The sequence below is a fragment of the Podarcis muralis genome, chromosome 1 (genome assembly GCF_964188315.1).
Source record: "Podarcis muralis chromosome 1, rPodMur119.hap1.1, whole genome shotgun sequence".
NCBI classification, from domain to species: domain Eukaryota; kingdom Metazoa; phylum Chordata; class Lepidosauria; order Squamata; family Lacertidae; genus Podarcis; species Podarcis muralis.
Window position 1 is genome coordinate 71,481,849 of NC_135655.1, and position 22,774 is coordinate 71,504,622.

The following is a 22,774-nucleotide window of genomic DNA, read 5'->3' on the forward strand; positions in this document are numbered from 1 at the left end:
ACATTTATTGGTTGGTTACTACAGAAAATGTATTGAAGCAACCAACAATTGGAGAAAAACACAGAGCTTATTTGTTGTCAATGTGAGACAATAAACCAGAAGCCTATATGGGGGGGAGAGAGACTTGGAGCATGAATTGAATACTCAGGACTGTAGGGGGCTATGGGTTGAGATTTTACTTAAACTCAAGATTAGGCTTAAGTTGAGCTGTCAACCATCTGTGAGATTTGCTGAGGTGCTGTGCCACTTTGGTTTTCTGTTTACCTCCTGTATTTTAACCCGGTTTACTCGTGAGCACTCCTCAGCTGCCTGAGAAATGAGGATTTCTTTTGACGCCACGGATTCCAGCTTCGAAAGTTTATTGCCTAGTACTCAGCTACGTACAGGAGCTGTTTCTTGGTCGGAGTTTTTTTATTTATTTATCCCACTTTAACTACTCAAGCTGTTGAAGTTGACTTTTTGACCATGCGAAGCTTCCGTGCGATTTTAAGTTTCGCGGCTGCTCTCTGCCTGTCCACTATCTGCGTCAGGTCCAAATACAGCCAAAGCTCGCAATCTCATAAGGGAAAGCGAAACCTTTCACAGGTGAAGGACGATTGTGGGAACTTGGCGAGTTCTTCGCGTGGAAGGAAAACCGCGCCTCACCAGCGAGACCCATGGACTGGGGAGGTGGGTTGGCGGCCCGCAGGTGCCTCCTGCTCGGCTTCTCGGTGTTCCTCTGTGGCGTCGTCGTCCTCCAGCCGGCAGGTAAACAGAGCGGGCGAGGGGCGTCGCTGCTGCAGGGGCTGCTTCCTCTAAAGGCCGCTCGGCAGCCGCAGGGCGACTCGCGCCCTGAGTTCGGCTCCTGCTTGGGGGAAAGAGCGCGGAGCTCGCTCTCGCCCCGGGGGAAACAAGCGGAAACTCCTGGATGTAGGGGAGAGCTAGTAGGGGAGCTGAGTGGGGCAGCACAGGCCACCCGCTCGCCCTCTCTTGGAGAAGCGAGTTTTGTGACAAGGGGCGAGGCGGACGCTAACTAACGAGAGTAAGGCGGACTAAGGGGGACACTTGTTTGGAGCAGAGGAGGAGGAAGGGGGCGCTTTGTAATTGCTCCTCCGTGGAAAGCCCAGCTCCTCCTTGCGCCTCTTCCTCGCGGAAATGGTGCCCACTAGGCTCGACATGCAGTTGTGCTTTTGAGACTAGGGAGTTTTCTCTACGTATTTCTGGGGCACGGATTGGAGCCATAGCGCGTGTGGAAGGAGAGAGAAACCCTTAACGGAATCCACACTGGACACCCGGCGTCTTCAGCTTGCATTGGGGAAGCGGGAGAAACTCTAGCGCTTGAGGAGAAATCCCTGAGAGCGGAGTGTCAAATCCGCCAACCAGCTGCGTTACCGTCTGGATCTGCAGGGGGCACGTTGTTGTTGTTGTTGTTAACTAAATTTTTTTAAAAAATAAATTTTATTAGTATTTTCCACACAACAACAACAACACGAAATATAACAAAAAATAATAGTGCACAACACACAAAAATCAACATTCAAAAACTAAAGAAAGCAACAACAACAAAAACAAACAAACAAAAACAAATCCATATCTTACAAGTTAATATTATAAACACTAAAACAACAACAAGTCATTGACTTCCACCATTCCCACAGCACCTCCTTTATCTCTCATTGTGTCTTCCTGTTTTCTTTATCATCTCTATCCTAACATCTAGATATAAATCCTTCTTTCATATCCTTTCACTTCACCTTATTATTATTAACTAAATTTCTATATTGTACTGCCCTTCATCCGAGGATCACAGAGCGGCTTACAACATAAAAACACAAAAATACATAACATAGTAACAAACTAAAGCAATAACCCCCTCACAGGTCATATAGATGGTTTAAATAGCCAAAGGCATGGGAGAAGAGGAATGTTTTTGCCTAGCACATGGATGGAGCTAAGGAGTGGGTAAAACAATAGAAATACTTAACTGAGCAATCACGTTGGTTCTGCCCCCTAACAAAAGTCCTGCTCCCCAACACAAATCCTGGCTATGCCCATAGCCTGGCATACCTAAAGATATGTCACAAAGGCACCAGGCAAGCCTTCCTGGGGAGAGCATTCCACAAGTGGGGAGCCACCACAGAAACGGCCCGTTGCCAACCTCCAGACTACTCACAGAGGGGGCACATGAAGAAGGGCCACAAATGACAATCATAGGGTTTGGGTTGGTTCATATGGGGATAGGCAGTCCTTGAGGTATTTCAGTCCTGAGCCATTTAAGGTTTTATAGGTCAAAACCAGCACTTTGAATTGGGCCCAGAAACTAATTGGCAGCCAGTGCAGTTGGGCCAGGATCAGTATAATATGCTCAAACTGTCTTGCCCTGGTGAGCAGCACCTGGGGTTTCTGAACCATCCTCAGAGGCACTCCCACTTATAACATGTTGCAGTCATCTAACCTAGAGGTTACTAGAGCATAGGCAACAGAAGTTAGGCTTTATCTGTCCAGACAGGGGGCGCAGGTGGGCCAGCTGTAGGAGCTGATGGAGGTCACTCTGTGCCACTGGGGCCACCTGAGCCTCAGGTGACAGCAGTGAATCCAGAAGCACCTCCCTTCAGAGGGAGTGTAACCCCATCAGGAGTTTTGGCAACTTGTGTGAAAATGAACAAGCCTTCATTCCTGGCTAAAATTTGGCCCTTTGGCATGCTGTTGACTTTCCAGAAGCCCTAACTCAGCAACAGGAAATTCTCTGGCCTCTAGATGGCACTGTGAATCCCAGAAAAGCAGTTCAAGTTGAGAAAGAGAAAGAAAAAAAACAGTCGTTAAATTAAAATAACCCTCAAGTCAGAGCAACAGCCTAATAACAGTTAGTGACAGGAAATCAGCTTGATCTTTTCATTGCTAAAACCCATATAGGCTACACAAACATAAATGAAATATAGAAAAAGAAAGGGATCCTCAACATTTTGCCATTGTCTATCCTAAAATATTATTGACTGCCCATTCCTTAGTGTTAAAGATTAGAGCAAAGTTCACAGGTGAAATATAGGAGACTATGTTACCAGCATGAGTTTGACCAAACTGCAGGAGGTAGTGGAGGACAGAGGTGTCTGGTGTGCTCTGGTCCATGGGGTCACGAAGAGTCGGACACGACTAAACGACTAAACAACAATGGTTTAAGGTTTTGGTTTTTTGGTCCCATTTTACTACCAGGAACCCTGCTGCTGGCTTCTACTGGAGGGTCAGGTTAGTTGAATCCAACCCTATATTTCTGAAAGGGTCATTCCACACCAAATCACCTGGTGCCATGTGCTCTCATGACTTAGATTTTCTTCAGGATTTTTTTTGTTATGTGTAGATACCTATGAGATAACTTCAAATTATTTTTTAAAATATTTTTTGGTCTAAAATTGGGGGCAGGATAATTTTTTGAAAATTTCAATTTTCATGCAATTTAGGCGGGTGGTGCTGTGGTCTAAACCACAGAGCCAGGTCTTGCCGATTGGAAGGTCGGTCGTTCGAATCTCCACAATGGGGTGAGCTCCCATTGCTCGGTCCCTGCTCCTGCCAACCTAGCAGTTCGAAAACACATCAAAGTGCAAGTAGATAAATAGGTACCGCTCCGGCGGGAAGGTAAACAGCGTTTCCGTGCACTGCTCTGGTTTCGCCAGAAGCGGCTTAGTCATTCTGGCAACATGACCTGGAAAAAGTGCCTGCAGACAAATGGCAGCTCCCTTGGCCAGTAAAGCGAGATGAGTGCCGCAACCCCAGAGTCGTTCACAACTGGACTTAACTGTCAGGGGTCCTTTACCTTTTTAGGCTAATGCAATTTCTCTGTCAGTTTAGAAAAAAAACCTCCTGTTTCACTTATTTTTTAACCGATTGGGCCTATTTTGGTATCAAAATAAAGGTAATTGTGGTCTCTTTCAAAATAAGGTATCAAAATGGCATTAAGTGCCACTGGAAAGGGTCACCGACTATTTTGTTATTTTGTTTCCCATACATGTAATAAGGGCAGTGATGAATCATAGCCTCCTACTGTTAGAAAGGTCAAAAGACTATTTGCAATAATGCTATTTTTTTTTAATTTACGAAGAATCTCTGAAAGTGACAATGGAAAGTCGGATGGTGGCAGTCTTGGATACAGATGTGATGATACCATGTGAGATCTCTGAATACAGTACTCCAGAGCTAAAGATTGCAAAAATTGCTGTTGAGTGGTATTGGAAGCCTTCTTCCAAGGAAGTGGAAAATAGAGTATACAGCATTGTTTCTGGAGTGCCTAAATCTTATAGAAGCGGTGCAAAAATGGATGAAAGTGAACTGATAAAAGGCAATGCTGCACTTACCCTCCCCCAAATACAGATTAGTGAAGAAGGAATATACAGATGTTCTGTGACTGTTACCCCAGATTCAAATGAAGGAACCACTGTTGTAGAGCTAATTGGTAAGTATTTATGTTGAACAAGTTTGTAGAAAACTTACAGAGAATGAACTTGTACATTTCAGAATTTCCCAGTAGCTTTAAGGTCTAACTAAGCATTATATAAGGAAATGTATGCGATATCACCCATCTTTAGAGAAAAGTCACTTTGCAAGACAGTAATTTAGAACAGAGAACTATGGGGGTGCGAGAAGCATGCTTAATCCTTTTCCCCAAGCACCAAAATACATTCCAAGCTGCTTCAGCCTCCCCCTCCCCCAGGAGATGCAGGTTTGGAACCGTGTTGGGTTGGTTTGGTACAGCGAGAGAAAAGGAAAGTGTTAAACTTCTACCAACCTTTCTTAACTATAAATCACCTGCTTGGGAATCATGGAACTGTAGAATTGTAGAGTTGGAATGGGATCCCAACGGAATCTCAACTAGATCATACATGGCAGATGGCTATCCAATCTCTGCTTTAAAACTTCCAAAGAAGGAGAGTCTGCTACCTTCCAAGGGAGTCTGTTCTAATGTCAAACAGCTCTTAAGAAGCGTATCTCTTTTAAAAAAAGTCACTTTGTGTTATGGAAAGGTATAGCTGACTCTTAAAAGTTTTGCTAAGCAATTTCTTATATACCAAGTGGGACCTGCCACAAAACGTCGTATTGTGGAGTGCACCAACTAAGGCCTCCAGACACTCAGGTGGTATCCAAGATACCCCATTGCATTCTCTATTCATCACCCCAATTTTTCATGCTCCCCATTCCCAACAGGTTGTCAGTATTTTGTGGCTACTAAGCATGCTCTTTTTTTGGGGGGGGGGATGCCTCCTTAGATTTCCCCCTGTGGTTGTTGTTTTACTTCTGCATGCTACTATCTCCTCCTTGTGTCTTAGTAGCCTTCTTTTGGTGTTGTCACTCAACACCTGAGCTCTATTCGACAGACTGATATTATCATATATATTTGAAACACTTGAAGCCAAAGAATTGGCTGGTTAGTTCAAATGAATCTTTGAAAGTTAAGTCCACTCCCATTGCCTTCTTTGCCCTCACTGCGCTTTTAGAATTGCCAGATCACAAAAGCTACGCTAACAATAGAAGCTGCCACTGACATAATTATCTTCTCAGGGTCTAGGTTCTAAATTGTAATAATCCTATATATAAGTATATATGTATGTATACCTGTAAAATTTGTTCTGTATCCTTCAGTGTCAAAATGCTATGAAGGCAGCTTAACTACTTAAACAATACAATGATAAATAAAGAGCAACAAAAATAACAAAGCAGCGGAAGAAAAAAATAACTTCATATCAATGGTGGAAAAAAATAAACCAGCTGGTATTTTGAAGGACCTGGGAACATAAAATGCCCCTCCATGTCAGCTGACACTCCAGGTCCGTTATTTACCTTTCTGCTTTTTCCATCCAGTTGTGCAGAGTCGTTTTTAACTCTAGTTTTGCCCAATTTTGGTATTCTCCTGGACTCCTTTCTTCAGCTCTTTGCCTCCACCATTATTTCCCCCCAAGTTCCTTCTTGTTCATTTTTATTACAACCAAGGCTCTTGACCAGCCTTCTTAGTAGGCTTCCCCCCTTCCCACCCATAGCACACAGCTCCCCTTGACCCACAAAACACCTTCTTCAGGACTTCTCTTCTGTGCCTCTTGCCCCAGCCTTCTCCTTCTGCTTAAACAACCCTCACCCCAGGTTTTTAATTTAGACCATGTCCTTCTGAGAAATCAGGAGTATGAACTATGACTTTCACTTCACTTTCAACCAGCTTTTGTCTGAAAAACTGTATAAAAAGGCAGTGAAAACAGAAAAAAATGACACTTTTTATTATCTCCATGCAGCTCAACCTTCAGTAAAGCTGTCTCCCAGGACAGTTGAACTAGAAGACGGCAAGGAGAAGACCCTGTCATGCACAGTGAATAAATTCTATCCTCTTTTGATTGAAGTTCATTGGGAGAAAAAATCTGAACGCAGCAATAATGAAGTTGTACCTGCAGATGATATTTGCACAGGGGTACCTGTGAAAAATGGAGATGGCACTTTCAATGTAACCAGTAAACTGGGGCTACAACCATCTTTACAAGATAATGGAAATGTCTATAGTTGTGTTGTGGGACACAAATCATTTTCCATACGGCAGGCCTTCAATGCCACTTTGATAGTAACAGGTATTCCTTCTGTTGACCTTTTCTGCCTGCCTGTGTGTGTGTGTGTGTGTGTGTGTGTGTGTATAATAGTGGGTCACATCCAACTGGTGTACTTCCATGAGTGTAGGGGCTTTTGATCCAGAAGGGGAGAGGATATTTGCCCACACACCCTGGAGCCTTCAGCACCTTCCACTAATTCTGCCCAATGTTCTGAAATGTAGCTTTCTCCTTTCTCCAAAGATTCATATTGTACTTACAAATGCATTAGTCTTTGGGACTTCCATGCTAGGGCATCACAAGGAAAGGGATAAAATATATTGTAATGCCTTTATACAAATCTATGGGAATACTGTGCCAAGTTCTAGTCGCTGCATCTCAAAAAGATTATTGTGGAGCTGGAAAAGGTGCACAAAAAGGGCAACCAAAAATGATATTAGGGATGGAACAACTCCTTAGTGAGAAAAGGTTATGGCACTTGGGGCTTTTTAGTTTTTTTTAAAAAAAGAGGCAAATATGAGGAAGGGACATGTTAGAATTGTATAAAATTATGTGTGATATAATTATCTGGGATGCGGGTGGTGCTGTGGGTTAAACCACAGAGCCTAGGACTTGCTGATTAGGAGGTCGGCGGTTTGAATCCCCGCGATGGGGTGAGCTCCCATTGCTTGGTCCCTGCTCCTGCCAACCTAGCAGTTTGAAAACACTTCAAAAGTGCAAGTAGATAAATAGATACCGCTCTGGTGGGAAGGTAAATGGTGTTTCCGAGCACTGCTCTGGTTCGCCAGAAGCGGCTTGGTCATGTTGGTCACATGACCCAGAAGCTGTATGCTGGCTCCCTTGGCCAATAAAGTGAGATGAGTGCCGCAACCCCAGAGTTGGTCACAACTGGACCTAATGGTCAGGGGTCCCTTTACCTTTACCTTTATGTGTGATATGGATGGAAGTTAGTTCTCCATTAACACAATCTGGGATCATCCAGTCAAGTTGACTGGTGAGAGGTTCAGGGCAGACAAAAAGAAGTACTTTTTCATGCAACATATGCTTAACTTACAGAATTCACTGCCATGTGGTGGTCCGTTGATGGCCATTAGCTTAGATGGGTTTACAGTTTGATTGGACACAATTGTGGACTGTAAGCCCACCAATGGCTACCTCCAAAATCAGAGGTAGCATGCCTCTGAATATAACTTTCTGGCAAACAACAATATGAGAGGTCTTTATGTCCACTTTGGAAACCTTATAGTCATCCTAGACCAGATTAGTCTTTGGGCTTCTCCAGCAGGACTTTTCTTATGTGCAGTTGGAATAAATGAGGCTAAAATAACTTTGCCATGATTGAGTAGCTGAATATGAAATATTACTTCTGATCAAAAGGTTGCAACAAGGCTGAAACATTTTGCTATTTTGTGTGATAAGTAGCAAGAACAATTTCTCTCTCTTTACAGAACCACCACCAAATTTTACCTGGTTGGCTGTGATACTTGTTTTATTATTACTTGGTGTGATTCCTGTAATTCTGTACATAATGTACTTTAAGAAAAGTAAGTAATGGGAAACATTTAATTAATTGATTATTTAATTTTTTCAATTAAGAGAATTCTATACTATTCATCAAATGTGGTTAAGGGTGGTTTACACAAATAGATTAATATGAAACATAATACATGCACATATTCATTATTATTAAAGTAAAATTAGTATTTTTGTGAAATCTTAATCTTTCGTAAACTTAGGTCTGAAATGACAGTATTCAAAACATCATAGGCACCAGTACGCCAGGCACCAAAAAATCTCCTTGCTTGTGGTTAAGAATTTTGACTAAGTTTTCTTTTAAGTGGCTAAGATTTCTTTGCTGAATCAATTGGGGAAAGGCCATAACTCAGTGATAGAACATCTGTTTTGCATGCAAGAGGTCCTAACTGGTTAGTTCTAGCTTCAGCACTATCTTGGAGATGGATGGCTGTCAGTGACAGAGTGGTGGCCCTATGCCCCAGATTTATCTGCTCACTAGAAAAGACTCATGGAGTCTATACAACTGAAGCTACTATTTGACATTGCAAGTACTCAACTAGCAACCAATAACATCCACATAAAGTAAGTCCTGGAATAGACCCTGAAGGTCATTTAGTCCAAGCCCCTGTCACAGATGAAGCACTCTTTCTCAGCTCTTATGCTTCATTCTACATAATACAGAAATAGCACACTGCAAGATTCTTAATTCAGGACTACAAAGCTAACCAAGATACTTGGGTGGGATATGTACAAAAGGAATAAGAAGGAATGCTTAATCTGTGGCTACCCTGCACTGAACAGGGAGTTGGACTGAATGACCTTTAAGGCAGTGTTTCCCAACCTTTTTTGGGCAAAGGCACACGGAGGTAGGCTGGTGTGCCGTGGGAGGGAGGCGGGCGACCCGGGCGGCGAGAGGCGGGGCGGCGGCGGCGAGCACACGCGGGGCGGCGAGTGAGCCCCCCCCCACATCCCATCGCCGCTCGCTCCAGTAGGCCGGCCGAAGCGAGCGGCGATGGGATGCGGGAGGGAGCCCGCCCGCCGCCCCGCGCGCGCCCGCCGCCGCCGCCCCGCCCCCCGCCGCCCGAGTCGCCCGCCTCCCTCCCACGGAACACAAGGCAACGTTCCGCGGCACACTAATGTGCCGCGGAACACCGGTTGGGAAACACTGCTTTAAGGTATTAAGGAATATAGCTAGTGTGTTAATTTCATTAGTGAGGGAAAAGCTGACTCACTGATTCATTTCCAAAATGCACCTGGCTCAATTTGACTTCTTTACCAATTTACTGGGCAGATTTGGTTGCCCAGTCTTATTCCAGGACACGTCCTCTTTTTCAGGGGTAAAATTTCTGTCCGGGTAGATTTTTTAAATTTGCCCAAATGTCTCTGGCTATACTTTCTGGATGAGACATAGACTTGCTTTCCTTTTCTCTTCTCCTGTCCCCTCAGCAATATATCACAGCTTCTATATCCTACATATAGTAGAGATATTTAAAACAAGTCGTCATAGCGTCCTCTTTGTTGCTCTTCAAAATATGGCTAACTTAGTAAGCATGCTACTATATGTATAAAAGGGCTCAGATTAGAGAATTCGTTGTGGGTCAGTGGCTGTTATCAGGAAGGGATGGATCATTGTGAAACACTTTGAGGAGAGCTCATCTGAAAAGAAGGCTGGCATGTGGATTTTGCTCAGCAAGGATTTTGAATTACACAAACTCCTCTGGGACTAAAGAGAGAAAAGCCTTTGTGCAACCTGTATATAGTGTGTAAATATAGAGTGTATATTTTGTGTGTGTCAGGTAAAACAACTGCTTAAAACAAGAACTGTTTTGGGTTGGTGAGCTAAGCAACTTTACTGAAGCTTCTAGGACGCACACAGAGAGAGCAAGATTTATAGATTGAAGATAGCACCCCACATCACCATAAGGTTCTTTTAAACTCTTATTCTTCTGTGGGAAAGGTGCACATAGCCAGCACACTTCCATCCGTTCTGTGTTAATGGGTACTCATAACATATCATGGTGGCTTCTGCTTAAGGTGGAACTAATCACAACATAGGACATCTACTGCATATCCATCCATATTGTCTAAATAACACCTCTGTTGAGGGTGTGGCCTTTAACAGCTGCAAAACCCAGCATTTTGGAGCTTAAGAGAACATGGAACTTAATACAATACATTAAGCTGTTAGGTTTTTTGTTCACTGAACTGTCACTATTCAATGTCTTATTGCCACAGAGGAATTATGGAAGGAATTATCCTCCAAATCAGAATGATTCTTTGTGCAAATTCATATGCTGCAAACATCTTATTAAAATCCCTGCTCCTACCTTCTGGCTTTCTATCATATCATCCCCAACCCTTTAAAGCTTTAAACAGTCTTTGCTGAGCTGGCTTCTTAAGTAAGGCTGTTGCTATACTTAACTGAACCTAACCTCAAAAATAAACTCTTCCTAATCTCACTGAGCCAACGCTTCATCCAGGACTGTCTTTTTCTTCCAGTTATGCTTTACCTGATCTGTACTGCAAGCACTCTGGATAGGGACTGTGCCACTTGATCTATGATACAGCATCTTGCATACATCGCTATTCACCATGTAGCAGTCACTAGCATTTGCAATAGACTGAATGTGATAATTACAAAAAGGAAAAATAATGCTTAGTTGTAAACTGCAGCAAGAATGTTCCTCTTACAGATGACTTGTTCTAATAGTATCCGTTGAAACACTGCTACAAGTTTCTACACCTGAAATTCTTTGTTTTGTTCTTTATAGTTCAACCAGGGATATTTTCAGCAACTGCAAATAAGGAATTGAAACATTTGGAAGAAGCACTGGTGGTGTTCTGGCTGCAAGGCTTTCGTCCAAAGCCTTTAGAAATAGTTTTTTTCTTAAAACTCCAAAGCAGGAATGAAAAACTGAAACTGTGCTCTTGGAATACTATGACAGGCAGCAATATTGAATACGGAGAAGATACACCTCTTATCATCACTGGAAAAGAAGAAGAAAGTTCTGATCTTGAAAAGACTTTGAAGACCATGTTTACCTTTGATCCAGCTTTGCAAGTAAAACAAAGGCGCACTTTTGACGTTTACTGCAAAGTCAACATAGTTCCAGATGTAAAGCATCTGGAGGAGTTTGAACTTATACTTGAAGTTAGACATGAGGCCTTTCCAGATCGTTTGTCTACTGAAACAATATCATTTAAAGTCATAGGTAAGTAGGAAAGATGGGCTGAAATGATCACTTAGAATAATACTACATATTTCACTGGCTATTACAGTGGTACCTCGGGTTAAGTACTTAATTTGTTCTGGAGGTCCATTCTTAACCTGAAACTGTTCTTAACCTGAAGCACCACTTTAGCTAATGGGGCCTCCTGCTGCCGCCGTGCCGCCACGAGCACAATTTCTGTTCTCATCTTGAAGCAAAGTTCTTAACCTGAAGCACTATTTCTGGGTTAGCGGAGTCTGTAACCTGAAGCGTATGTAACCTGAAGCGTCTGTAACCCGAGGTACCACTGTATAAGAATTCTGTCAACAGATGAAAGGTGAGAGAGCTGCATGAATGCAATGGGATACTTTCTGCTGCCAATGATGATACAGAAAAGGGAAACAATGCAGGATTGTAGCTAAACTCTTTGATCAGTCTACAAAAAGTGAATGATAAAATGGGAAAGCAGCACAGGTGTCTTGTGTGGAGATTATTTCTCTTAATCTCGTTCAGTTTGACTAGTTTCTTATAACTTGTGAGCCCGTACGAAGGGCGAAGTGATGACCTTTAAAGCATTTCATGGTATAAGGCCTGCACGGGATTGTGTACTCCCTGCCTTCTTCAGATCAGAAATTCATGTGGACAAAAGAAAGTCCATACTTATTATCTTCTCCAGTTGCATTCTACTTGCTAATAATATCACTTTTTTGGTATGTATACATTTATTTATTTATTTATTTATTTATTTATTTATTTATTTATTTACAGAATGTACTCCCAAAGTCTCCAAATTTGAATGTGAGCCTCCTGTACCAGAGTGTGGGAAACTCATCACATTATCTTGTTTAGTAGAAGATTTCTGCCCACGGGAGTGTGACGTTTGTTGGCTAAGAGGCAATAATGAGCCTTTGGATGCTATAAGTAACACAGAGGAGCCACAACTGGACCCAGGATCAAATCTGTATTGCAAGAAAAGCAGAGTATCCTTTATACCTCAACCAGAAGACCATGCAGTAGACTTTATTGTTCAAATCAACCATTGTAAAAAAGTTATAAGACATAGTTACCCACTCATGTTAAAAGGTGCGTACTCGGCAAGTTCTTGTGCAATGAACAACTACTTGTGCTTTCTGTCTAAATAGTTTATCTAAAACTGGAAATACATAATGGAGTTGTTTCCTGTATCTGTATTTGTTGTGGGTCTTTGATAACTTGTATTGAAAGAGATCACTTGTATCTCTTTGTCATTAGGTGATGCTATCGTGGGTTTGTCACATGGAAAACATGACTCAGAGAGTCCTTGCATGGAAGTGTCAAGTCCTTCATAAAATTGGTTTAGAAGTTTTTCTGGGTGAAATCAGCAAAGCAAGTTCATAGCTGATATGTGCATCTTCGTAGGGAAATTATAGTGTCGGCTAGTGGCAAATTGCAAACATGACAAGCATTATAGTGCAGCCAATTTAAAACATGAATCAAATGAGAAATTGAAGCTCTCATCTGTTTCAGTCCAGAAGGTCAAAGATGGCACACTTTGTATTCCAACCAGAATAAAACACAGCCATGTATAATCATATGCATTTAATAACAAATAATATATATGTGGGTGTCATATACGTTAGAATATGTTACAGACTGCCAATGCTCTCCTGCCATTATATGCATACTCTTATCATTTCTCCATATACCGCATTGTGCGGATTTGAACTAATTAAATCTGAAAAGCTTTTAATTTGTAGTTTTGTGAGATTGCTGTGATTTTTACAAAAGATCTGACTCCCAGAGTTCATTGGGAGAAGCCATAACATCTAAACCAGGCAAACTTGGTAGTTTTGACAAGACTGTGGTGTTAATTGCTCATTCTATCCTATAATTTCAACCAGGGTTGTAGTGAGAGTGAAAGGATAAGCAACTGTAATTTTTCCAAACCTAACTCTTTTTGAGAGAGACTGTGTGTATATATCCATGTGTGTATCCACTGAGGATAGGAGTTCATGCATCATATAAAGTAGCCTGTAGTCCATGAAAGTTTATGCCATGATACACGTGGTATAAACTGACACTAGGCTCGCTTTTGCTGTAACATACTAATGTGACACCCCATCTGCCATTAGTCACTTCTGATTTACTGTTTTACAATACCGGATGTACTAGCATTATTTGAATTTAAACTAATATTTTCAATTTTTTGTTTTCTCTGCATCTGCATTTTTTAGGTTACCCCAAAGTTACAGATATTACGTGTGAACCAAATTATCCTAAATATGGAACTACATTGTCTCTAACCTGTAAAGTCACAGATTTCTTTCTTAGCGACATAAATATTCAATGGCTTGATGGGGGTATTGAAATAAGTAAAGGTGTAGTCACAGAGGGGCCAGTCAAAGACTCAAATGGCTGCTTGAAGTTGTCTTCTGAGCTCCAGCTGATACCAACTGCTTTGGATCATAATAAGTTCATTATTTTCAGTGTGACATATGGCGACCTGAAAAAGCCAATTATTAGAGATGTGTATCTAAAGCTCCCAGGTATGTACTGAAAATCCTTTGGGATCTTTCAACTTTTGGCAAATGGCAATTTGAGCTTGTTTATTTAACAAAATTTGTAAACCACTTAATTTTAAAAATGTCGTTAAGTGATTGTAAAAATGTCTAAGTGGTTTACATAAAATAAAATGTATATTAAATTGAGGATCAATGTAGTATTATGATATGAAACAGTTCCCTTTGCAACAAGGGAGGTTTGACATGTTTGTGTACTCTGATAGGTGTACCGTATAGCTATGTCTCTACTAGCAGTCATGTGTCCCTAATATCTGCCAGTTTTGTTTGTTTTTTGAAAGTCCTAACTTCCTTGCAGACTTGCATTTAGTAGTTCTGAAGATTCCCTGGTAGAAAAATCAGGTAAATCTAATAAAAACTAAAAAAAACAAAAACCCAACATATGTTCACACATAGGCACTGATGTTACTAGTTCACCCCAAGTTTTCTGAAAATCAAAAACCATATTCTCGGATCTATATTCATTGAAGATAAATATCCTTGCAACCCTGCTGATCTGAAGTGTGATTTAAACAATGACACATTTAAATCCTTCATAAAATTCCTGTATTTTAAGAGGAATGTTATAGAATAGATTCACATTGGGGAAGGCCAGTAGAATATCCTAGGTTTAGCCCCTAGCATTTCCAGGCAGGGCTGGAAATATCCCCCTTGAAACTGTGCAGAGCTGCTGGCAGACACTGTAAATAACACTGAACTAGATGGATTAATGGACTGACTTGGTATAAGGCATATTTTTATGTTCCTGTTGTCTTGTATTGTCACTTCAAGTACATCCTTTCCTTTCCTCCCCATTTAGTTCACTGCCCTGAGATGTCTGAAATAAAGGCAACAGCAATGCAAAACAGCGAGAGCATGTCTTTGGAAACTGTCATATCAAATTTTGCACCTTGCAACATAAAAGTGACATGGTATGAAGAATGGGAAAAAATATCTGAAGACAACCCCAGGAACATTCAGATTGGAGAAAACAAGTTAGGTTATTTTGTGAGCAAATTACGGTTTACTCCAAAAGGAAAAGACTCCAAAAAAACAATCAGATGTGAAGTTTTTCACCAAGCGACACAGGATTTTAAAGAAACAAGCTTTGTGTGGGAAAGGAAAGGTAAGAACTTTTTTTTTTATGTTTTCAGTGCAGAATGTACAGAATTTATGTAAGGGATTCAGACATATCCCTCCAAAAAACACTGCTAATGGGGGAAAAGGTGATTCCTCTTCTCAATTAAGCACTTCCGTTACTTAGGACTCAGCTACATTAGTAAAAAAACAACAGTGTTTTAAATGCATTATAAACATGGAACACCAGGTGGCACTGTAGAGCACAATACTTTTCTATGTGTTTTACGTAGAGTTTTTTCTTTTGTTATAACAATTTAATTTATAATTTAATTATAGCGTTTCCCCCCCTGTGTGTAGATCTTTCAAGGCTGAAAGATGGCTTTGTAGTCTTTTGGGTAGCTTATGATTTTCTCATATTTAATAATATTCTTCAGAAGACAAGTGTATCTGGTTGTTATGAATACAAAAGTCAACATAATGCTCTTACAACACACCTGGTTTTAGAAATTTTGTCTTGAATTCATCAGAGAACTAGATTTTGAATTTTTTTCATGAATATTGCTCTGACTGTATCTCTCCCCACTGCAAGCCCCCAAATGCTACCCTTGGAAGGCAGTTGGCTAATTGCAGTTGAAAGCGTGTTGATTCAGTTGAGTAGCATTTTTGCTGTAAGTATTTCTGTTATGTGACATGATGCCTGCCCAAGGCCTAATATGTTATTTCTTCTTTTAAACAAGATGATCCTGATAGCCTTGACAGCATGTCTACAGTGAGTGAAAACCACGGTGAGTATTGCACCTCACGTGTAGGTAAAATGCAGGTACATGACACATGGACTCAGTGGTTTCATATCCTGGTTTGTAGTCCCAGTTAAAAAACTGTTTAGATGTTTCTTGGAGGAGGTAGTGGGAGAAGAGAGCACTTGGACAATCTTTACTCTGCCTTATAAACCATTATTTATTAAAGTGAGATCATTACATCTCAACCAGACCATTAAGTTACACTAAACGTGCACATTATTTTCATAAGGGATGATCTGAAAGATCAACTTAGTCCATTCTGTAAAACTTGTACGCAGGGATCTGCAAACTTTCTTTTGGCATAAAAGCCTGCCACTATTTGTGGCCACAGTGACCACTCCTCTCAGCCCTCTGAAATGCACAAGAAACAGGAAAGGGTGCAGAGGAGTTCCTCATGTCATGCTTCTATTTACGCCATTCCTATTCTGCTTAATGTATGACAATATATTTATATACCACTGGATAGTTTTTAAAAATCATAAAAAGAATAAAACAATAACATGTTTGACCAAACAACTATGTGAAACATTAGTTTTAAAACAAGTAGTTTATGAATTTATATGCCAACATTAATATCTTAATAACTGAGTCTCTAGCAACCTATAAAAGATACTGAAGACATATGAAAGACATTCATATATGCTTAACTGAACAAAAGTCCATCCAGACAAAACTACAGATTGGGGCTTGAAGATAAAACTGTAACCTTGTATTTATTTAGGGACCTGACATCCCAAACAGTAAGAGTTTTAATATCCTGACTTGGCATAACTGCCCTCTTTCCAGCTATCCTTTTACCTAGGTGTTTATTCTCTCCATCTCATTTGCCCTCGCTCTCCTGTCCTGGTTCAGTTCTTCATCTTCCATCCTCAACAGATTCTCAACAGCTGTCACTTACTTTGACTCCAGCCAGCAATCCATTACATTCCACTGCTGTCAGTCATTCTTACAACCACTCTAGTTCCCCAGTGCATTGCTATTCCTTTTCAATCCTTAATTGCCAATGTCTTGACTGTAGCTTCCATTCACAGCACTAAGCAGTGGCTGGGTAGGGAACAGACATAATGCAATGTGAACAGAAAGTTCAAATTATCTGACTTGAGGAAAATATGCAAAGGATTGGAAACTGAACATCACAATCAGGGATGCTTAATGTTAGCGAGATGCCTCTTCCAGGTATGTACTTCAAGAGCAATTTCCTATTCAATTTCCTATTCCCTCTCTCTAGATCCTAAGCCCCCCATTGAAGAACCAGCTCAGCCTATAAAGATAGAATGTGTCACCAGCAACCCAAAGACAGGCGAGGTGACTCTTCGCTGTTTTGTACCTGGAATAAGAGCAGAGGATGCCATTGTTTGCTGGTTTAACGGAGTATATCCAGTTGATGATAAAATACAGAATGAAAACTGTGGCGATGGATCTGGTTTTATTTCGTATGTGATCATTACAACCGAAAAAGATAAGAAAAAATATGAAATCAAATGTGAAGTTTATGTAGATGCAAATAATGAAACCTTGGATAAAACCTTTCATTTAGAACTTTGAGAAATCATTGTATAAAGACAGTGAATATACAAAAAGAACCACAGGAAAAATCTACTGCAGGCTGCTTTCATACATCCCCTGCTTGCTTCCATGAGGTGTGTGGGTCCTGTCGATCCTGTTTTGTGGGCCCCCACAAAATTGATGGGCATTCCCATTCAAATGGTGTATGTGCACTGCGTCATGTGATTGATTATGTAGGGTGGGGCTTACCTGGGCTCTCACAATATTTTATTCAAGTTGGCACCCCTGCTTTGAAGCCCTATGTGAAGAAAACCTGATTATATTAATGAGGTTGTAATGTATGTAATGAAATAATATAATATAATGAAATACTGTATAGCATAATATAATGTATGGGGGGTGATGATGATGTTGAAAGTCTCCACTCTGGTTCAGTGATAAGCTGTAACAGGACAGTGGTACAATTTTCAGTACACAAAAGAGGGACTGAGAGTAAGGATATTTTAATTGGTGGATATATCTAGCTGAGCACTGGCCAGCAAAGCAAGTTCAGGAGTTGTCGTTGAGCAGGACAGGAAGGAGTAAAAATACAGTTGCACTTAAATAAATCAGTAAAGGACCTAGCTCAATGGTAAAAGAAGGGCCATAGCTCAAGTGCAGACCTTGCTTGCAGAAGGCCCCAGATTCAGTTCCCAGCATCTCTCAAGTAGGGTTGGGAGGCACTCCTGCCTGAAACCCTGAAGAGCTGCTGCCTGTCAGTGTAGACAATATTGAGCTGGATAGACCAGTTGTCTATCTCAGCGTAAGGCAGCTTTTGTGTTTCTATGTCTGATAGAAAAGGCTTCTAGCAGTGACCTCATTGGTTAAGGCTTAACTGGGATGGAAAGAAAAGGGGCAACCCGTATTACTATGTTGAAGTAACTAGGTAACCTTGTCCATAATACTGAAACAAACAAATGTTGGTATATTTGCTTAATATAATAGCTAATTGTTAAGTGTCTAGAGGGAGTAAGGGATGGTGGCCATGGCACAGATTTAGGAGAACTTTTAGAGTGGAAGTTGAATGTTATTATTTTAGAGAACGTAGGGGGGGGTCCCTCCCCCCCACCCTGCATAATGGCTTGAAATTCAGTTTTCAGAAGCTTACTCCCAAACAAACCTGCCCAAGTAATGAGCTCATCTCCAGGGGCCTTGATCAGAAGTTAGACAGCTGGCAGAAAGGGGTGGGGGAGCATCTTGTAGAAGTGTCTCTTCAGAGATGTACAACTGGTGCCAAATAGGGATGTGAGCACTTGCAGCAAGGAGCACCCCTGCTCAAATTAAAAAGCAGTTTAAAGGCAGCATAGTCACTCTTGGAAGCTTCCTCCCTCGATTCTGCTCCCTCGAGCCCTGAGCTCTGTGCCTTCTATCACACCCTTGAGTGTCATGTTCAGGAGAGCTGCTGTCCTGCCATAGGACTGTAGGAAGTTGTCTTATACTGAGTCAGACTATTGGCCCAGGTCACTTGTTTAGTCGTTTAGTCGTGTCCGACTCTTCGTGACCCCATGGACCAGAGCACGCCAGGCACTCCTGTCTTCTCAGGTCACTTAGTATTATTGATACTGACTGGCAGTAGAGTTTCAAACAGAGCCCTTTCTTAGGGTCTACCTGAAGATGCCATGGACTGAACCTGTAATTCCCTTCCTTCCTTCTTGATTCCCAAGGTGAGTGTTTTCTCCTTGAGAACAGGTAGTGAGCATTTGCTGAAAGTATTGAAGACCGCAACAGTGTCATGCTATTCAGGTTTACTCAGAAGTAAGTGCCATTGTGTTTAGTAGGGCTTATTGTTGCATGCCATCCCAATCTCCTAGCAGTGTGAGATTCCAGGTGCTTACCTGGGGCGCAGGTTTTCTTTGCAATGAGGGATAGCAGAGACTGTAGTGACTTCAGGATATATGGTTTATTTAGAAATATATACAACCTGAGCCTACGATGGAGAGGCTCACAGCATGGCGGATTGATGTTCTGAAAAAGTTGTTTACTACATCAGGAGACTGAGAAGCAGTGCTTTTCCCCCCTGGGGGTACTCAAGAGCATGCAGTACCGGTGCCTTTTTCGTCTTCAGATGTTAAAAGTGTGGCACATGCTGTAACAACTTCATGGTGAGTACTGGCATCCTTTTTCCTTAAAAAAAAGAGAGGCACTGCTGAGAAGCTTTCTAACTAACAGACCATTGAGGTAGGGGCCCCCACCCATTTGGCCTCTGACACAGAGCCACTTCCTTTGTTACCATAGCAGCGCATACTTAGGTTGCCAGGTACCAGGCCTGGTTATTCCAACAATTGAATCATTGCGGGATCCAGGAAGTAGGACGGACTCGGGCATACAGCCTACCCCTCTCCCACCAAAACTCTCAACAATCTTTTTGTACACTGCCTTTATATTTTTCATGCAATGTCTGTTTGCAAATGCTTTTTATAAATAAATAAAATTATCAGCAAACCTATTCTGGAGTTGGTAAGTTCTGAATGTTACTCATGGTGAGAACAGGTAAAATGAATCTAAATCTCTACTGAAAACATTCTCCAGTTTCTTAGAATTTTCATTTCAATACTTTGTTTTGAAAGGTGATGAAAAGCTAACATCTTTTCCTGCTGTGGGCAGTTTCCATTAGTGCTGTGACAGATATTACAGTAAAAACATAAGAAGAGCCCATTGGATCAGGCCAATGGTTCTTCTGGAATTGCTAAGAATGGTTACTGATAATAGTTTCATTAATCTTCAAATAAGGACCAGATTACAGTAAAAGTAAATAACATCAGAAGATACTGTTGCAGTAGAAATGGATGTTCTATCTTAGCTCCAGATGTTTCAAGCAAGTTAGGCATTTGATCTACACACACAAACAGGTCTGTGTAGCTTCAAAAATTGTAAGTACCTGTAAATGCACAACTCCATATCATGTCAATTGGTTAGGTTTTTTCCGTACTATTGTGCGTAGGCTGCTCGGAGCATTATTTAAAAGAGACTTGGTGCTGTTAGAATTAAGAACAAGCATAATTCCAACTGATTTTAAACATTTGAATGGGATATTCTGTTATTACTTTAAGATGGTTTGTGGATGGCATGATTCATCTTCATACAAGTGCAGCCATTCACCCATGGAGGAATCAGGTCAGAACCCTGTTCCAAACACATACCCTCATCTTAAAATGCCCATCATTGTTTTTTGAAAGGCAAGTAGAAAGCAGCTGATTTAAAATACCTCAGTCTGGCACCACACCTGATTTAGCATCCTTAAAAGTTGATCATGCTTCACTCTTTGAATGAGTGTTTGCAGTTTCCCCTCATCTGAAGATTCACGAAGCTTGCAATCTCCATAAATTCCTTCTCGATCTCTTCTTGTCTTTTAATAGCCTGTGTCTGGGACAGGGCATGCCATTTAGTAACATGTATCCCATCTTGCTACTGAATCAAAAATAGTACACAGAATCATAGAGGGAGTCCATTAAACATTTACTGCTTTGAATTTGCCAACTGGCTCTCCCAACTAGTTTTCCCCTGAAGCAAAGCTGCCATAGCTCAGAGTGCAAGGATTGCTTGAAAATTCTCTCCATTGTCTGCCCTGCCTAATTTTTAGTCCCCCAGAATGATGCTTGCCTCAGTAAGGCATCCTTCAGGGTAGTCGTTTTCCGTTTAGGATAGTCTCTGCACCATTTAGAACTCCAAGGGAGGTAGAACTTTCACTGATTCCACTTCTTCTATGATAGTATGTTAGTAATGGAGGGGAAATCCGCTAGATGGCACTCTCTTTCAGAATTTTAAACATTAGTAGGAAATCTCTTACAACCTGAAAAGATTTCTGTGGAGCCTCTAAGGCAAATAATAAAAATAAAAATAAAATATTCAAGGGCTGTATCTGGTTCACAGGCTGATGGTTGCATTAAATCTGTTCAAGCAGATTTAGATCAAGAAAATATTTTTGTTTACTTGTCTTACTTTTAAGACTTGCAACTAGCAGCCAATGCTCTATAAATGATGAAATAATCAAGATAAAAACAGCAGCCTCAAACTCTTGAGTCCCTTTATTCTGAACCTCATGATTTTCTTTTACGAAAATACTATGAAAATATTTCATATGCAGGAGGTGGAAGGAACCTGCATTGGAACCTTGCAGTCCAGGAATAAAAATTATATAAAATTTTCAAATGCATGATTTTACTATGAACAATACCTTTGTGGGGATTTTTTCAGTACTAAAACAAGCATTATGCAGGCAACAGTTCAATAAAAGATACAGTAAAAGGCGGTTATAAAATCTGAGTAATGCTATGTAATAAACAAGCCTTGTGTTTATTATATATTATTAGTACTACTCAGTAGGCTACCAAGAGACAGCTCACTGAAGGCAGGCACTTCTCTGACATGGAGATCTTCTTGAGGACATACCAAAGGCTTGAACAACCGTGATCTTATTTCACTGAACCTGGATTCTTCGCATTGGTAACTCATGAGGAGGCAAGTAGTTGTGAATTTCCCTCCTGCCCTTCACAGAAGTGCTGTCTTTAGTGAAGCAAGCAATAATGGAAGTCTTGCTGAATTCTGTGAAGCCAAAATTCTCCTGTTTATTTTGTGTGTGTGTGCTGACACCTCAATCAGCTCCTCCTCCGTTGGCAGACTTTCAGCTTGTTCCAGCAGAGCTGAAATATTGCTGTGAAGGAGCTGCACAGCGAAGGACACAGACTTTTAATGTGTTCAGTTTTCTCCTAAATGTTCTGCCTTGTGAAGGCCATACCAAATCTGACTTCTCATTATTTAATCTGTCTTGGCTACTCATTCAAGGGCTCCTGAGGTTCCAGATTTGCCTTTATGGCACTGGTTCCAAACTTCTGCAGCTTTAAGGATCCAACAATTAAATGCCAACTATTGCTCTATAAGGGACGCAGGTGGCTCTGTGGGTTAAACCGCCGGAGCACGTTTTCTGTTCTCATCCTGAAGCAAAGTTCTTAACCCGAGGTACTGTTTCTGGGTTAGCAGAGTCTGTAACCTGAAGCGTATGTAACCCGAGGTACCACTGTAGATCTTTCAGAGGAGGGATGTTCTCTGGTCCTCTGCATGGTGTTGTTATAAGGTATGCAGGATAGAGCAACAGATTCTGCCTTGTTTTGCCAAGCATAGTTTAACTGTCCATCTTTTGCCCCACTCTTCATCTAACGGATCAAGGCAAGTTACGTTTCTAGTTTGAAGTATGTATCTAATGTACATGAGGATCTTTGCAGCAGCAGAACTAAATGGACAGTTGCTGCTGTCAACAGGGAGAACAGATAGGCCTGGATTCAGTTCCCTACACTCCAAATAGATTAGTGCTGTCAGAGTTGGCATAGCTGATCTTCTCCTTGGCCTTGCCCACGTCTTCAGCCTTAGGTGCTGGATGTGGGTATTGTTGATCACCCCACATTTCACGTAGCACTTTTTGCTTTCGAATACACAATCTAGAAATGAGTTCTGTTTCCACAAGCCTCCTTCCTTGGATACATCACCCTTTCTGGATACAGAGTTATAGTGTAGCAAAGCTTGGGTTTTTCTTTCATTATATT

At 41.2% G+C, this 22,774-nt stretch overlaps 2 protein-coding genes across 6 annotated transcripts in view; one reads left to right on the forward strand and one right to left on the reverse strand.

Annotated features, from left to right (window-relative positions):
* Positions 1–19,683, forward strand: NCR3LG1 (natural killer cell cytotoxicity receptor 3 ligand 1). Of its 2 annotated transcripts, XM_077930968.1 has the most exons (10): positions 1–747; positions 4,073–4,423; positions 6,249–6,575; positions 8,000–8,095; positions 10,838–11,278; positions 12,044–12,358; positions 13,489–13,800; positions 14,633–14,938; positions 15,630–15,677; positions 16,921–19,683. In XM_077930968.1, exons 1-10 carry the CDS (start codon positions 657–659, stop codon positions 17,235–17,237), a joined length of 2,604 nt encoding a protein of 867 aa, XP_077787094.1. In that variant the 5' UTR covers positions 1–656; the 3' UTR covers positions 17,238–19,683. The 2 variants fall into 2 exon arrangements, with proteins under 2 accessions (XP_077787094.1, XP_077787095.1); XM_077930969.1 differs by lacking the exons at positions 1–747; positions 4,073–4,423 and adding an exon at positions 5,625–5,792.
* The window catches only part of KCNJ11 (potassium inwardly rectifying channel subfamily J member 11), an 11,078-nt gene continuing 7,422 nt past the window's right edge, over positions 19,119–22,774 (reverse strand). The window contains exons 2-3 of one of the 4 annotated variants that reach the window (XM_077930995.1): positions 20,461–20,600; positions 19,119–19,361 (exon numbers count right to left, since the gene is read on the reverse strand). In XM_077930995.1, coding sequence (XP_077787121.1) covers positions 20,537–20,600 — 64 coding nt within the window. In that variant the 3' untranslated portion in view covers positions 19,119–19,361; positions 20,461–20,536. Of the gene's footprint in view, positions 19,362–20,442; positions 20,601–21,626; positions 21,900–22,774 lie in introns of those variants that run through there. The other 3 variants (XM_077930989.1, XM_077931006.1, XM_077931000.1) reach the window with 3 other exon arrangements.